The sequence below is a fragment of the Narcine bancroftii genome, chromosome 1, assembly GCF_036971445.1.
Source record: "Narcine bancroftii isolate sNarBan1 chromosome 1, sNarBan1.hap1, whole genome shotgun sequence".
NCBI lineage: Eukaryota > Metazoa > Chordata > Chondrichthyes > Torpediniformes > Narcinidae > Narcine > Narcine bancroftii.
In genome coordinates, this window is record NC_091469.1 from 324268273 (window position 1) to 324284118 (window position 15846).

At 37.5% G+C, this 15846-nt stretch overlaps 1 protein-coding gene across 6 annotated transcripts in view; it reads left to right on the forward strand.

Moving 5' to 3' along the window:
* Positions 1-15846, forward strand: part of LOC138747895 (putative tyrosine carboxypeptidase MATCAP2) — an 87384-nt gene that overhangs the window by 21364 nt on the left and 50174 nt on the right. For 4 of the 6 annotated variants that reach the window (XM_069907532.1, XM_069907515.1, XM_069907536.1 and 1 more), the window contains one exon: positions 6065-6726. In XM_069907532.1, the coding sequence (XP_069763633.1) occupies positions 6065-6726 (662 nt within the window). The remainder of the gene's footprint in view (positions 1-6064; positions 6727-15846) is intronic. The other 2 variants (XM_069907546.1, XM_069907554.1) reach the window with 1 other exon arrangement.

Here is a 15846-nt window from a genome sequence, read left to right on the forward strand (position 1 = left end):
CGACTCTCACAGGAAGGGGTACTTGGGTGATTCATGAAAGGCACTCTAACCCTCATAATTAAAGCCCAGCTTTTCAGAAAAGGGTGCTTTAAAATTTAGAGTCCAACTTAACAAAATGAAACTGCAGGATTTTAATTCAAGAGCAATTAAAAAAAAAAGCATGAAAACTAGAAATGTACAAATTTATTGAAGAGACACACTGGTATAACTGGGAATGTGACACTTTTTTCCCAGTTTGTACAGAATAGAATCAATATTAACTGAGCCAGTAGTAATTTTAGCTATCAGGGGAACTTGCTTCATACAACAGACAGAATAAACTGCTCTACTAGTCATGTAAATAATTGAATTGCAGACCAATTGTGTAGGCTTGTTAAGTTTCTTTAGTTATGCTCCTGTGATTCCTTTCAGTTGAACTTATTTTTCTTTTTTTAAAAGAAAAAAAAGAAAAGAATCCCCCCCCCTTCAGCCAACTCTCCTAAGGAGAGCTATAAAGAAAGAAAAAAGAAAGAATATTAAAGAAAAAGTTAAATATACATATTAAAATCTAATCAATATAAATTAAAATGTAAATATTCTCAGTATAACAACCACTTATTAATAAAAAATTATAATTATCACACAAAACATACATAATTTTTTCCATTATTAAACAATATTTCATCTCCTTATGCCATCTATTAATATCAATCATATTTGTATCTTTACATGTACTAGCAATACATTTTTTCACTATGGATAAAGCTAAATATACAAAAGCAAGGTGAAACTTATCTAATCCCAAACCTTTCAGAGGTTGCAAACTACGTGTGTGTGTGTGTGTGTGTGTGTGTGTGTGTGTGTGTGTGTGTGTGTGTGTGTGTGTGTGTGTGTGTGTGTGTGTGTGTGTGTGTGTGTGTTTCTTTTGAATCTATCTGACTATGTTATTACAGTAAAACTCCTGTTCTCTGAAATTCAAGCAACTGGCACCCTCAAACAACTGGCAAAAAAATCTCAGAAAATAAATAGGTAAAAAATATAGAAGTTTAAAATTGGCACGCCTCACCATGAATTCCCCAATCACACAAGCTACTGGAAAATTCACTTCATACAAATGTGTATCAATTGTCTTATAATTTGATTGGCATATTTTTTTTTTCTTGTGGTACAGTTTGATCTGGGTTCGAGATGTTGATATAATCTCATGGCATTTTGATCCATCAACTTAACCAGCAATGCTAGTTTTCCCATTTTGCCATACAGCCTTATAAAAAATGGTTCAACAGTTTACATTTATAGAGCACATTCAATTTAAAAGCTGCAGGGAACTTCAGATAAAATAGCATCAAGCTACATGGGAAGGAGAATTTAAGAGGCCAGAATCTTGAAGAAAAATGCTTTTATTTCTAGAGCTCAGTGCCTATGCACCTGAAGTGCTGTCACATTGGGAATGCATACAATGGTAGATTTAAAGGAATATGGAGACCTTGGAGGACCTGGCAGGGGACTGAAAATCTGTGCCAACTAACTAGCTGAAGTGTTCACAGACATTTTCAATCTATTATTGCTGCATTTGGAGATTCCCACCTGCTTCAAAAGGGCATCAATCATACCAGTGCTCAAGAAGAGTAGAGTGAATGCCAAAATGACTATCGCCCTTTGCATTTGCATCTACTATGATGAAATGGTTTGAGAGGTTGGTCATGGCCAGAATTAACTCTTAGCTAAGTAAAGTTCTGGATCCACTGTAATTTTCCACCGCCATATTCACTCCACAGCAGATACAATCTCACTGTCTCTCCGCTCAGCCCTGGATCACCTTGACAACATGTACATCAGGCTACATTTCATCGACTACAGGTCAGCTTTCAACACCATAATATCCTCAGTACTGGTCAACAGCTTCAAAACTTGATCCTCTGCACCTCCCTCTACAACAGAATCTTTGATTTCCTCATTGGAAGACCACAGTCAGTATAAATCACTGACAGTCAGCACAGGCATTGAGCAAGGATGCATTCTTATCCCACTGCACTACATCCATGACTGTGTGCATGATTCAAATGCCATCTACTAATTAAATGATGACACCATGGTCATCAGCAGAATTGCAGATGGCAATGAGGAAGTGTACAGGAGTGAGATAGATCAGCTGGTTGAGTGGTGTCACAGCAACAACCTTGCACTCAACATTAGCAAAACCAAGGAGCTGATTATGAACTTCAGGATGGAGAAATTAAGAAAACACAAACCAGTCCTTCTCAAGAGGTCAGCAGTTGAAAGGGTTAAGAGCTTCAAATTGAGGTGGCAGTGGTCAGTAGAGAGAAGTGAAGAGAATCATTGCTTGCAGGTATTGAAATCCTTGTAGGGGCAAAACTGGGAGGCCTGCAACCAGAGCTGGAAGCCTTCAAATTCTTCATTAAAAAAAAGCCTTTGAAAAGAACTTCAAATTCCCAGGTGTCAATGTTCCTGAAGATCTATCCTGTGGCCTCCACGTTGAGGCAATCAAGAAGAAGGCTCGCCAGCAGCTATACTTCATGAGGAGTTTGAGGAGATTTGGTACGTCACCAAAGACTCTTGCAAATTTCTATAGGTGTACTGTGGAGAGCATTCTGACTGGTTGTATGACTAGTATGGAGGAAGAGGTTACTGAGAGTTGTGAACGCGGCATGGACACCTGTCTCCATTCCTTTGAGGACATCTACAAGAGGTGATGGCTCAAGAAAGCAGCCACCGTCCTCAAGAACCCCCATCACCCAAGCCTTGCCCTCTTCACTCTGCTACCATCAGGAAGGAAGTACAGGAGCCTGAAGATAAGCATCCAATGGTACAAAAGCACCTTCTTTCCCTCTACCACCAGATTTCTGAATTGTCAATGAATCACAGACACCAAATCACTTTCTTTTGCACTAATTTATTTATTTTTAAATATGTAATTTATAGCAATATTTGCACCTGTGATGCTGCTGCAAGACAACGATGACAATAAATTTTGATATTGCAGGTGAGGATGAGGGTGGATTTGGTCAGACTGTGAGCCACAAATGAGCCACATGAAGACTGAAGCTGCAGATGTCAAAGCACAACAACCAGGAATTCTGGAAGGCACTTTTTCACAGTCTTTGGAGACTGTTTCATAATGCACCGTATATATCGGCATATTAGATGACTGGGTGTATGAGACAACCCCCAGAATTTCCACTTAAAATATACATTTTTGAGCTATACTTGCTGTATAAGACTACCCCAAGCCTAGCACTTACCAATGAGAGCTTACTGCTCCAATTGTCCTTTACCAACCATCCCACTGATGCTGTTAAGCACACAACTAAGGAACACAGTCTTGGTCATTTAAAATTGAGCCAATTAATTTCAAGTAATGACCTGCCATAATATGGCACTTGGACACTGGTTCTTTTACAGGAATAAACATGTGTCGAGTATAATTTTTCCATTTTCTTGAAGTGGATTTACTTGTGTCAGAAACGTTGATGTAAAGTACACTACAGGAATTTTCTTTAATTTATAAACTCAGTCTTGTTTCACAGTAGCTTTGTTGTTTGTTGTTATTTTAAGATATGTTAGACAGGTTGATAATTTTTTATTGATTTAATATAACATTATTAATCCAACTTCCAAAATGTAAGCTTCAGTAGAAAAATATTTAGAAAAATAAAATAAATATATATGGGAAAAAAAAACAGACTTTTCTCAGCATCAACGTCGGCTGTGTAAATGAGTTAGGTATGGGAATGAAAAGAAAATCAGTAGGGAAAGGATACCAGGACAAGAGTAGGATCTTCACTACACAGAAGGACTGGTATGTGTTAAACTAAGTTCAGCATGTAACTAATTGATGAAGAAAACTTCTTGGAGCATTATTGCTCATCTAAGGCTGTAGGAGTTGTGCAAGTGTTTTATGCTGTTCTCCATTGCCATGGGGGACCTTCTAAACAACAGAAATATTAAGGTTTGGATTTTATACTGGACATAAGATAACCACTGGTTTTGGGATGAAATTTTTAAGGTTAAAATTCCATGTTCTACGCAGACATATACGATACTAAATATAGTTTAAAAAATCACAATTGATGGGAACACCTGCATAATCGAACACCTTTTGGGATTCCAGATGGCCTTTTACCTCTACATTGAAAGATTGATCTTTGCAGCGATGACATGTATTCATGCAGCTATCCTTGCTTAAATTAAAGATGGATTCTCATTTGTACTCATTGGTTGCTATGCTTTGTGGTAACTTGGCTGAAGGACCATTGACCAGTAGCACTCACATCAACAGTGATGAGGTGTTTTGAAAGACCAGTGTTGAAGCATTTCTGCTCCTGTCTGGATCCATTCCAATTCAACTAACAGGTCTATGACGATTCCATCTCACTGGCCCTGCACAAAGCCTTGAAACACCTAGACAGCAAAGATGCTCTTTATTGACTACATCATTAACACCATCATCCCCTCAAAATTGATCAGCAACCTGGGACTCAACACCCACTGTGTAATTGGATGCTGGATTTCCTCACCTCCCAGATCACAATAGGTGAGGATTGGTAAGAATATCTCCTCCACAATTTCCATCAGTACTAGAGCACCACAGCGGTCCCTACTTAACTGTAAAATGAGTAGAGCAGGGGGCTACGACTGTGTGGCTCAGTACGGCAACAACACTATCTACAATTTCACTGACGATACCATGGTAGTGGGTTGTATAAAGAAAGATGGCGAGTCAGTATACAGGATGGAGATTGAAAACTTGGCTGAATGGTGCACAAGCTCACACTCAATGTCACCAAAACCAAGGAGCTGCTTGTTGACTTCAGAAAGGGAAAACCAGAGGTGTTCGATTCCGTGATCATTGGGGGATCAGAGGTGCAGAGGGTGAGCAAATTAAAGTTCTTGGGAGTCACCATCTTGGAGGATATTTCATGGACCCAACACACTAATGGCATCATGAAGAAAGTACGATAGTGCCAAGTTTGTGGAGGTTTTGTATGATATTGGAAACCCTGGCAGATTTCTACATAGTATGGTGTAAAGTGTGCTGACCGGCTGCATTACAGTCTGATATGGGGACACCAATACCCCTGAGCATAAAGCCCTTCAAAACATAGTGAATATGGCCCAGGATATCACAGGTTAAACCCTTCCCACCATTTTTCCCACATGTTCAGGAAACGCTGCTATCCGAGAGCGGCAGCAATCTTCAAAGATCCTCACCACCCAGCATGCACTCTGTTCTCGCTGCTGCCATCAGGAAAGAGGTATAGGTGCCACAAGACTCACACCACCAGGTTCAGTAACAGCAGATACTACTCCACCATCAGACTTCTAAACAACAACCTCAGAGATTCATTTAAGGACATTTTGTTTGCACTTTGATTTTTTTTTCACTCTCTGTGTATTGCACAGTCAGTTTGCTTATGTTTATTTCTTTACATGTGTATGTAATGTCATTTTTTTTTTGCACTGCCAATAAGTGGTAATTTTCCCTCACCTGCAGGATAAAGAATCTCAGGGCTGTATGTGATGCCATGTATGTACTCTGACAATAAATCTGATTCTAATCCTTGCTTCGTAACTCACGAAAGGTATCTCGTGCCTAGCAATCCTTAACGTGCTGATTGACTCCAATTTTGAAATGGAGAAATGTGAAATTAGAAGTAAATTTTAGACAAACAAGGATATGGGGAAAGTTCCTTGCTTCATTTCAACTCTGTTAGCTCACCTGGATACTAAGATTGGCTATGAAATGTAGGTAGATCAAATGCAATGCATAGGTTCTGCACACGACTGCAAGAAAATGGACAGGCCTATTCAATGGGTGTCCAATTCATTTCAATTCTCTTGAGAATGCAGTAGCAGTTCTAGAGCTTTAGCTATTTTGAAGTAATTCAATGTTATTTCACTTTGCCAATGCAGTTGAAGGTGGAAGTAAGGTGACGGAGATGTAACGCCCTTTCTCAGATTGTGTTCTTTAGAACTTGCTCTTTAGAAGGGTCTTGTACAGTGGGAAATGATCTTTTTCAAAACTTCCAAGTTAATTTAACCTTCCTGTTGCCAATTCTTGCAGAAAAGCTCCGGTGGCCAGAGTTGGAGTTGTCCAAAAAATCGGTTCTGTTGTATCCCACGGGAAAAAATGGTGCCGGTGAAGCCGGCCTCCAGCAAGTCCCCGTCAGTATCCTGAAAGAGATATTCACAGGAAGCAACGGCTACAATGTCCTATTGCCATCAAAGGGGGAGAAGAAGCGCACGTTGGCATGCCATCACAAAAAGCACCGAAAGTCAGCCAAGCCATCAGCTGTATCACGGTTCAAGGAACGCCGGAACCCCAGCACCTCTGTCCCGCTGGTTGCCGAGAAGTGGTGCCTTGAAAGCAGGAACACGCAATTTCTGGTGGGTAACTTGGTTTCCAGCAGTTCAAAATTTCCCCTTGGTATATCTGTCATAGGAAATGGTGTTGGTCTGTCCCAAAGGCCAAAGGGCAAGGTTAAAAGGCTTTATTTCTCGAGCCTGCAGAGATCACGTTTGCCAGTCGGACAAGGAAAGGACAGTGAAGGCACCACTCGCAGACTCTGCATTCTGACTGCTGTGAAACCATCAAACGTGGAGAAGGAAAAAGCCAAGTTCTTTAAGTCTGAATTCACCTACAATCCACAGTTTGAATACGCTAATCCAGCCTTGCCCAATGTGCTTGCAAGACATAGTATTGCTTCAGAAAAATTCCTTTTGCAGGTATGGTCTTATCTTGAGTCATTGTTCTATTAATAAAGCTTTTTTTTTGGTGTGGAAAGCTACTCCACTCATTAATGTATTTACCTGTTTCTTAGAGGAATTTTTAACATTGGGTATTTTTTACATTGAATGAATGAATCACTGATCCCTATTTACAATGTAATTTATGTTCTTGTGTTTTCCTGAGGAGGCAACAATCTAGGAATGATTGCTAAATATTAGAACTTGAAGAAAATTGTTTCTACTTTTCTGAACATAAGTATTACCCCTGTTTATAAAATAGAAATGTGAATTTGAGCATTCTTTCTGTTGTTCAAAGTCACAAGAGGGTTTGAGTAATTGAGTTGGGAAGAATACTTTCTGCTGGTTGGGAAGATGCGTGGACAAATCGCAGAAAATCTCCCTCTGCCATTGCCGCTGAGCCTCTCATTCAAACATCTTTCAGTCCCAGAGATGAGACCCCAACTGATCTCCAGAATAATCTCCCAACCTTCAGACAACTCCACTCACCACATAAACCAGTGCCTGAACCCTCCCATACATTTGATATTTTGTTCCATACTTGGGCTTGTCGTAGACCGTCCTGCTGTTGTATAAGAGATGTCACATTTGGTGCAATATCAATTTTAATTTCTTTAAATTAGTACTGTTTTTTTTTAAGACCTGGGACCTTCCAGCCCACGAGCCTCTTCCACCCAAATACACCGATTAGCTTATAACCTCCGTACATATTGAAGGGTGGGAGGAAACTAGAGAACCTGAAGAAACCCATGGGGGGAAACATACAAAATCTTTACAGAGAGATTCGAAGCTGGATCGCAAGTGCTGTAATAGTGTTGTGCTGACTGCTCCGCTACTAGTGCTGCCTGTAATTTAGTAAACATGACTTGTCTCTGATCAAATACAAGTGGGGAGAAGGTTTGAAAACCACCTTCATTCATTGACCAAGGGGAATGTTCTCACTAATGAATTGTAGCAGATTTATGGTTGTTTGACAGTGATGAAGAATGAAATGCTTTTAATTAGATACAATTAATGGGGAAACCGATATCAAGATTTTGGTAGGTTAACTGGCAGGGTATACACTTCTGTAAGAGCAGTGGTACAATACAGTAGTAAATAATTAAGTAGCGACATAAAGTCCAGAGGGCTAGAATTAATTCTGCCTCTCCATGAGCTAACCAAGCAAGGACACATTACTTTTCATCAAAGGGGTTATTTGATCATCCTTAATTTTCTTTGTGGCTTGGTGGTATCCATTTTCCCAGCATTGAAAGTCTGAAGATTTCACAATGAAACAAGCATTTGAATGCTGTGACATGTTGTAATTTTAGAAGAAATTCTTTGGGCAGAAAGAAACGCTGGTTGTCTAAATAAATATTCTGAATTTTGACTGGTGGGAAATAGTCGCTGAGTTCACCCATTCCCCAAAACCAGTTTTTCTGTTTATTTGTGCACTAGGAAATAGAAGATTGAACAGTTCGTCACAGTACAGTCCCTTTTTGCCCACAATGTTGTGCTGACTTGGGTAAATCTACTCCACATCAATCTAACCCTTTCTTCCTTCACAGGCCATAACCCTCCATTTTACTTGCATTCAGTCCTGTAAAGTCCCTGTCCTACTAGCCTGCACTACCACGCCTGGTGATACATTCGTACACACACCTAATTCTCTTTTTTGTCCGTTCCTCCCACCCTGTACACCATAGTGCAGGGTTGGGAAACCTTTTTTTTAAACTCACATTCCACCTTAAGTATTCCCTATGCCATTGTTGCTCTGTGATTAGTAACGGATTGCTTAAAGTGGGATGTGGATGGGAAGGGAAGGTTGAGAATCACTGCTCTAGATCCAATTGTGACTGAAATATTTTGCTTGTGAAAAATTGTTATTGGCCCATTTCCTTTGGAGTTCTGAAACTAGGTGTGGTGATACACCACTAGTCTACTGCAGGGGGTGATCTCTGTACCTGCAGGAAGATCACCGGAGGACAGACCACACCTGGCCGGCTGTCAATCAGCCAACCTGAATAGACCTAACTCCACCCAGCTGGCAGTCAATCAACTGCCCGGTATATAATCCTGAGCTGGCCCCTCCCGAGCAGTCACTCTGGAGTTACCAGTACAGCTACCACTGTAGCAGAGACTTTTAACTGAATAAAGCCTGTTGTACAGTCTTTCTCGAGTTTTGTGTCTGCTTACTGCTGCAGGAGTGCTTCACACTAGGCATATAAGAGTCAATTAGGTATGATTAAAACAGTGGTTTTCAAACTTATTTTTACCACCACCTTAAGCAATCCCTTACCAATCACATAGCACTGATGGCAAAGGGAATACTTAAGGTGGAATGTGAGATTTTTTTTAAAAAAGATTGCCCACCCCTGCCTCAGAAGATCATTTGCATTTTATATGATATTCCTTTCCTCCACAATCTATTGCATTGGTGGAAAGCCAAAAGACTGCACTTGCTGGACAACTCTTTTTTTAAAAAGATGGAGCATTCTTTAAACATGCAGCAGTTCCGGCAGCTTGGCAGCTTTTGTGGAGAGAGAGAAACAGTTAATGTTTCAGGTCGACAACCTCTCATCAGAACTATTGGAACAAGACTTGTTGATCTTAAAAATTAACTCTACTTCTCTCTCCACAGATGCTGTCTGATCTGTTGTGAATAACGAGCCTTTTCTATTTCTCCAGGCACCCTCTGTATGCACCTTGCACATGTCACTTTCAGATTTATCTTTTCTCTCTTAGAAACGGCATAAAGAAATAACATAATGACAGTTTGAGAGGCAGACACTGGAAGCAAGCACAGAAATGAGCCCGTTAGCCCATCCAATCTGTGGCAAACTATTTTTCCACCTAGTCCCATCAACCTACACTCAGACTAGAAAAACTCATAAAAATTCCCAAAAACAATCTTACATAAAATGTCTTTCATCCAATCATTTCATGAAAATCAGTAATCAAAAACTGTGTGGACTTTCTTGTGGGTTTACTGCTGGATTTGTTGAAGGTGGCTATTTGTTTATCAAGATGAGTATAACCTATAGGAAAACATCATGGCTCTCTGACACAGTTGAATTGGTGTCCAGCTGACCTTGGAGAGGGAAGGTGATGCCTGTAGTTATGGTCAAAGCCAATGGTCATTGAAGTTATCTCATCAGGGCAGGATATATCAAGGTAATTTAAGCAGTCACTTGGAGTTTTTCATTATAAGAAACTATTTTCTAAAATTTTCCTATTAATACAAGGAAAAAAACCTAATCGCACAGAACCTTCTCAATAGATGGACAAATTGTCTTCAAGTGGACATAATTATATCAGTCCATATTTTGAATCAGGATGTTTGGCTTCAGATTTAATTCTTTCCTCCTTGCAGACTCAGTTTGTCTTAAAGGTATATTGTCAGAAAACAGCTGCAGTATCAAATGGCTTCATGACTTGGTGCAGCAATTTTTTTTCCACATAGCTAAAATTTCCTGAGATGGCTCTTGATTTTTTTTTTTAAATTTTTTTTTCACACCATAAATCACATTAGCCATGCTACACACTTTTTCTTTTTCACACATGTACAGTGACTTTTTCTCCCCCTCCCACTCCCTCCTCCCAAGCCACCCCCCCCCCCATCCATTTTAGGTATACAATCTAGGTTACATTAAACCAGTCAGACAATGTTGTCATTCAACAAAAATACACCAGAAATTCTACTGAATCCATTCTTTTCTTTCCTTCTCCTTCCATCAACTTAGGTAATGATTGTCCCCGGTAGGTTTTCGCTATTGTATTTAATGTAAGGCTCCCATATTTGTTCGAATATTTCAATATTATTTCTTAAACTATATGTAATTTTTTCTAATGGAATACATTTATTCATTTCTATATACCATTGTTGTATTTTCAGATTATCTTCCAATTTCCAGGTTGACATAATACATTTTTTTGCGACGGCTAGAGCTATCTTAACAAATCCTTTTTGTGCATCCTCCAAATCAATTCCAAATTCTTTGTTTTTTATGTTACTTAGGAGAAAGATCTCTGGATTCTTTGGTATATTGTTTTCTGTTATTTTATTTAATATCTGATTGAGATCTTCCCAAAATTTTTCTACTTTCTCACATGTCCAGATTGCATGAATTGTTGTTCCCATTTCTTTTTTACATCGAAAACATCTATCAGATACTGTTGGGTCCCATTTATTTAACTTTTGAGGTGTAATGTATAGCCTGTGTAACCAGTTATATTGTATCATACGTAGCCTCGTATTTATTTTATTTCTCATCGTTCCAGAATATAATTTCTCCCATGTTTCCTTTTTTATCTTTATATTTAACTCTTGTTCCCATTTTTGTTTAGTTTTACCATTTGTTTCCTCATTCTCCTTTTCTTGCAGTTTAATATACATATTTGTTATAAATCTTTTGATTAACATTGTATCTGTAATCACATATTCAAGGTTACTTCCCTCTGGCAAACTCAAATTGCTTCCTAATTTATCCTTCAAGTAGGATCTCAGTTGGTAATATGCCAGCGCTGTATCTCCAGTTATATTGTACTTATCTCTCATTTGTTCAAAGGATAAGAATCTACTTCCTGAAAAACAATTTTCTATTCTTTTAATCCCTTTTTTTTCCCATTCTCTAAAGGAAAGGTTATCTATTGTAAAAGGGAGTAACTTATTTTGCGTCAGTATTAGTTTTGGTAATTGATAATTTGTTTTATTTCTTTCTACATGAATCTTCTTCCAAATATTGAGGAGATGATGTAATACTGGAGAAGTTCTATGTTGTACCAATTTTTCATCCCATTTATATAATATGTGTTCAGGTATCTTTTCCCCTATTTTATCTAATTCTAATCTCGTCCAGTCTGGTTTTTCCCTTGTTTGATAAAAATCTGATAGGTATCTTAATTGTGCGGCTCTATAATAATTTTTAAAGTTTGGCAATTGTAAGCCTCCTTGTTTATACCATTCTGTTAATTTATCTAGTGCTATCCTCGGTTTCCCCCCTCTCCATAAAAATTTCCTTATTATTTTCTTTAACTCTTTGAAGAATTTTTCTGTCAGTTGTATTGGCAATGCCTGAAATAAGTACAATATCCTTGGAAAAATGTTCATTTTAATACAGTTTATCCTTCCTATTAGTGTTAGTGGTAGATCTTTCCAATGCTCTAAATCATCCTGTAATTTTTTCATTAGTGGATAATAATTGAGTTCATATAATTGGCCTAGATTTTTGTTTATTTGTACACCTAGGTATCTTATTGCCTGCATTTGCCATCTAAATGGAGATTCCTTCTTAAATTTTGAGAAATCCGCATTATTCATAGGAATTGCTTCACTTTTATTTACGTTTATCTTGTAACCCGACACTTCTCCATATTCCTTCAATTTCTTATATAATTCTTTTATTGATAGTTCTGGTTCTGTTAAGTACACTATAACATCATCCGCAAGTAGACTGATTTTATATTCCTTGTCTTTTATTTTTATTCCTTTTATATTATTATCTATTCTTATCAATTCTGCTAGTGGTTCTATAGCTAACGCAAACAATAAAGGTGATAGTGGGCATCCCTGCCGAATTGACCTGCTTAAGTTAAATTGCTTTGATACATGTCCATTTACTGTCACTTTCGCTAACGGTCCCTTATATAATGCTTTAATCCAATTAATATACTTCTCCGGTAAACTGAATTTTTGCAATACTTTGAACAAATAATTCCATTCTACTCTGTCGAAGGCCTTTTCTGCGTCTAAAGCAACTGCTACTGCAGGTGCTTTATTTCCTTCTACTGCATGAATTAAGTTAATAAATTTACAAATATTGTCTGTTGTGCATCTTTTTTTGATAAATCCAGTTTGGTCTAAATTTACCATTTTCGGTACATGCTCTGCTAATCTGTTTGCTAATAGTTTAGCTATTATCTTATAATCTGTGTTTAGTAAAGATATTGGTCTATATGACGCTGGTGAGAGTGGATCTTTCCCTTGTTTTAGTATTACTGTAATTATTGCTGTTTTACATGAATCTGGTAAGCTTTGTGTTTCATCAATCTGGTTGATTACATCCAGGAGGTGCGGAATTAATAAGTCTTTAAATGTTTTGTAGAATTCTATTGGAAATCCATCCTCTCCTGGTATTATTTGGTAATTTTTTTATTATCTCTTGTATTTCTACTGTTCCAAATGGTTCTGTTAATTTATTTTGTTCCTCTATTTGTAGTTTTGGTAGTTCAATTTTAGTCAAAAATTCATCTATTTTCCCTTCTTTCCCTTCGTTTTCAGTTCGGTATAATTGTTCATAGAATTCTCTAAAGTTTTCCTTAATTTCTTTTGGATTATATGTAATTTGTTTGTCTTTTTTCCTTGATGCCAATACCATTTTCTTAGCTTGTTCTGTCTTCAGCTGCCATGCTAGGATTTTGTGCATTTTTTCACCCAGTTCATAATATTTCTGTTTTGTCTTCATTATATTCTTCTCTACCTTATATGTTTGTAATGTTTCATGTTTTATTTTTTTATCCGCCAATACTCATCTTTTAGTTGTATCTTCCTTCATTGCTAATTTTTTTTCTATATTTACTATTTCCCTTTCCAACTGCTCTGTTTCCTGATTATAGTCCTTCTTCATCTTGGTTACATAACTTATTATTTGCCCTCTAATGAATGCTTTCATTGCATCCCATAGTATAAACTTATCTTCCACTGATTCCGTATTTATTTCAAAATACATTTTTTAATTGTTTTTCAATAAATTCTCTAAAATCCTGCCTTTTAAGTACCATGGGGTTTAATCTCCATCTATACATTCTTGGAGGGATGTCCACTAGCTTTACTGTCAATATCAAGGGTGAATGGTCCGATAGTATTCTAGCTTTATATTCTGTTTTTCTTACTCTATCTTGCATACTAGCTGATAACAAAAATAGGTCTATTCTTGAGTATGTTTTATGTCTAGCCGAGTAATATGAATATTCCTTTTCTTTTGGGTTTTGTTTCCTCCATATATCCAAAAGTTGCATTTCTTGCATTGATTTAATTATAAATTTGGTTACTTTGTTCTTTCTGTTAATTTTTTTCCCAGTTTTATCCATATTTGAATCCAAATTCAGGTTGAAATCCCCCCCTATTAGTATGTTCCCTTGCGTATTAGCTACCTTCAAAAAGATATCTTGCATAAACTTTTGATCTTCTTCGTTAGGTGAATATACATTAAGTAGATTCCAAAACTCCGAATATATCAGTCATTTTATCATTACATATCTCCCTGCTGGATCTATTATTTCCTCTTCTATTTTAAATGGCACATTTTTACTAATTAATATAGCCACTCCTCTTGCTTTTGAATTATACGATGCTGCTGTTACATGTCCTACCCAATCTCTCTTTAATTTCTTGTGCTCCAATTCAGTTAAGTGTGTTTCTTGGACAAATGCTATATCAATTTTTTCTTTTTTCAGTAAATTTAGCAGTTTCTTCCTTTTAATTTGGTTATGTATTCCATTAATATTTAAAGTCATATAGTTCAACGTAGCCATTTTATACTTTGTTTATCTTCCCTTTCCGTTTTTCCATCATTACCTTTCCTCCTTTTCCATTTCTGTTTTCTTATTTTAAACCCTTTATAAGACAACATTCCTAAAACATCAAACATTTTCCTTATTCTCCTATTTATAACTTCTTTAGCCCCAATCTCCCCTTCCCCTCCTGAGTTGTCCTTTATCCCTTGTCGGACAACCACATCTCCCCTCTCCATTTGGGTTTGCGAATTCACTCGCAAGCGTCAACTGATTTTGCAGTGACCGCTATTCCCCCCCACCCAGCCCCCCCCAGAAAAGATTTCACTTTTCATATGTAACAAAGGTCACTCTTTTAATTCCCTCCTTATTCTCTCTATTCCATTACCTTCCCTTATTAATTCTTGTCTATACTATCTATATTTTCCTCTAAGTACAGATACATTCACGTATGCACATTGTACCTATACACTCTTATACCTCTTTACCCACATACATATCAATCATGATCATTTTTACTCTCATTACACGTCTTCATCTCTCCGTCTATTTTGTAATTGTTCTGCAAATTTTCGTGCTTCTTCTGGATCCAAGTATAGTCTGTTTTGTTTTCCTGGAATAAATATTTTCAATACCGCTGGATGCTTTAGTATAAATTTATACCCTTTCTTCCATAAAATCGCCTTTGCTGTATTGAACTCCTTTCTCTTCTTTAGGAGTTCAAAACTTATATCTGGATAAATGAAGATTTTTTGCCCTTTATACTCCAGTGGCTTGTTGCCCTCTCTTACTTTTTCCATTGTCTCCTCCAGTATCTTTTCTCTTGTAGTATATCTTAGGAATTTTACTAAAATAGATCTTGGTTTTTGTTGTGGTTGTGGTTTAAAGGCCAATGCTCTATGTGCCCTTTCTATTTCCATTTCTTGCTGTAGTTCTGGATATCCTAGGATCCTAGTGATCCAATCTTTTATAAACTCCCTCATATTCTTGCCTTCTTCATCTTCCTTAAGGCCCACTATCTTTATGTTATTTCTTCTGTTATAATTTTCCATTATATCTATTTTCTGAGCTAACAATTCTTGTGTCTCTATAGCTTTTTTTATTAGATTCCTCTAATTTCTTTTTTAAGTCCTCTATCTCCATTTCTGCTGCTACTGCCCGCTCTTCCATCTTGTCCATTTTCTTTCCCATTTCTGTTAAGGTCATATCTATTTTATTCATTTTCTCTTCTGTGTTGTTTATTCTTCTTCTTAAATCATTAAATTCCTGAGTTTGCCATTCTTTAAATGACTCCATGTATCCTTTAATAAGAGAAAGTATATCCTTTATCTTGCCTTTCCCTTCTTCTTCTATTTCACTGTACTCTTCCTCTTCTTCTTCCTCTGGGTTGGCCATCTGTTGTTTCTTTGTTGCCCTTTTCTTCTCTTCTTTTTTGTTTCCATTGTCTTCTGTGTTCTCTTCTTGCTGCAGGTGTTCTGCAGCTGTCGTTGCCGGCTGTGGAGATCGACTCCCCAGCTGGTCCCCCCTCCCGTCGGTGTGTTTTTTTTCATGCGCGGTTGCGCACTTCTACTCGGCTCAGCGAGCCATTTTTGTAGTCCAATTTCT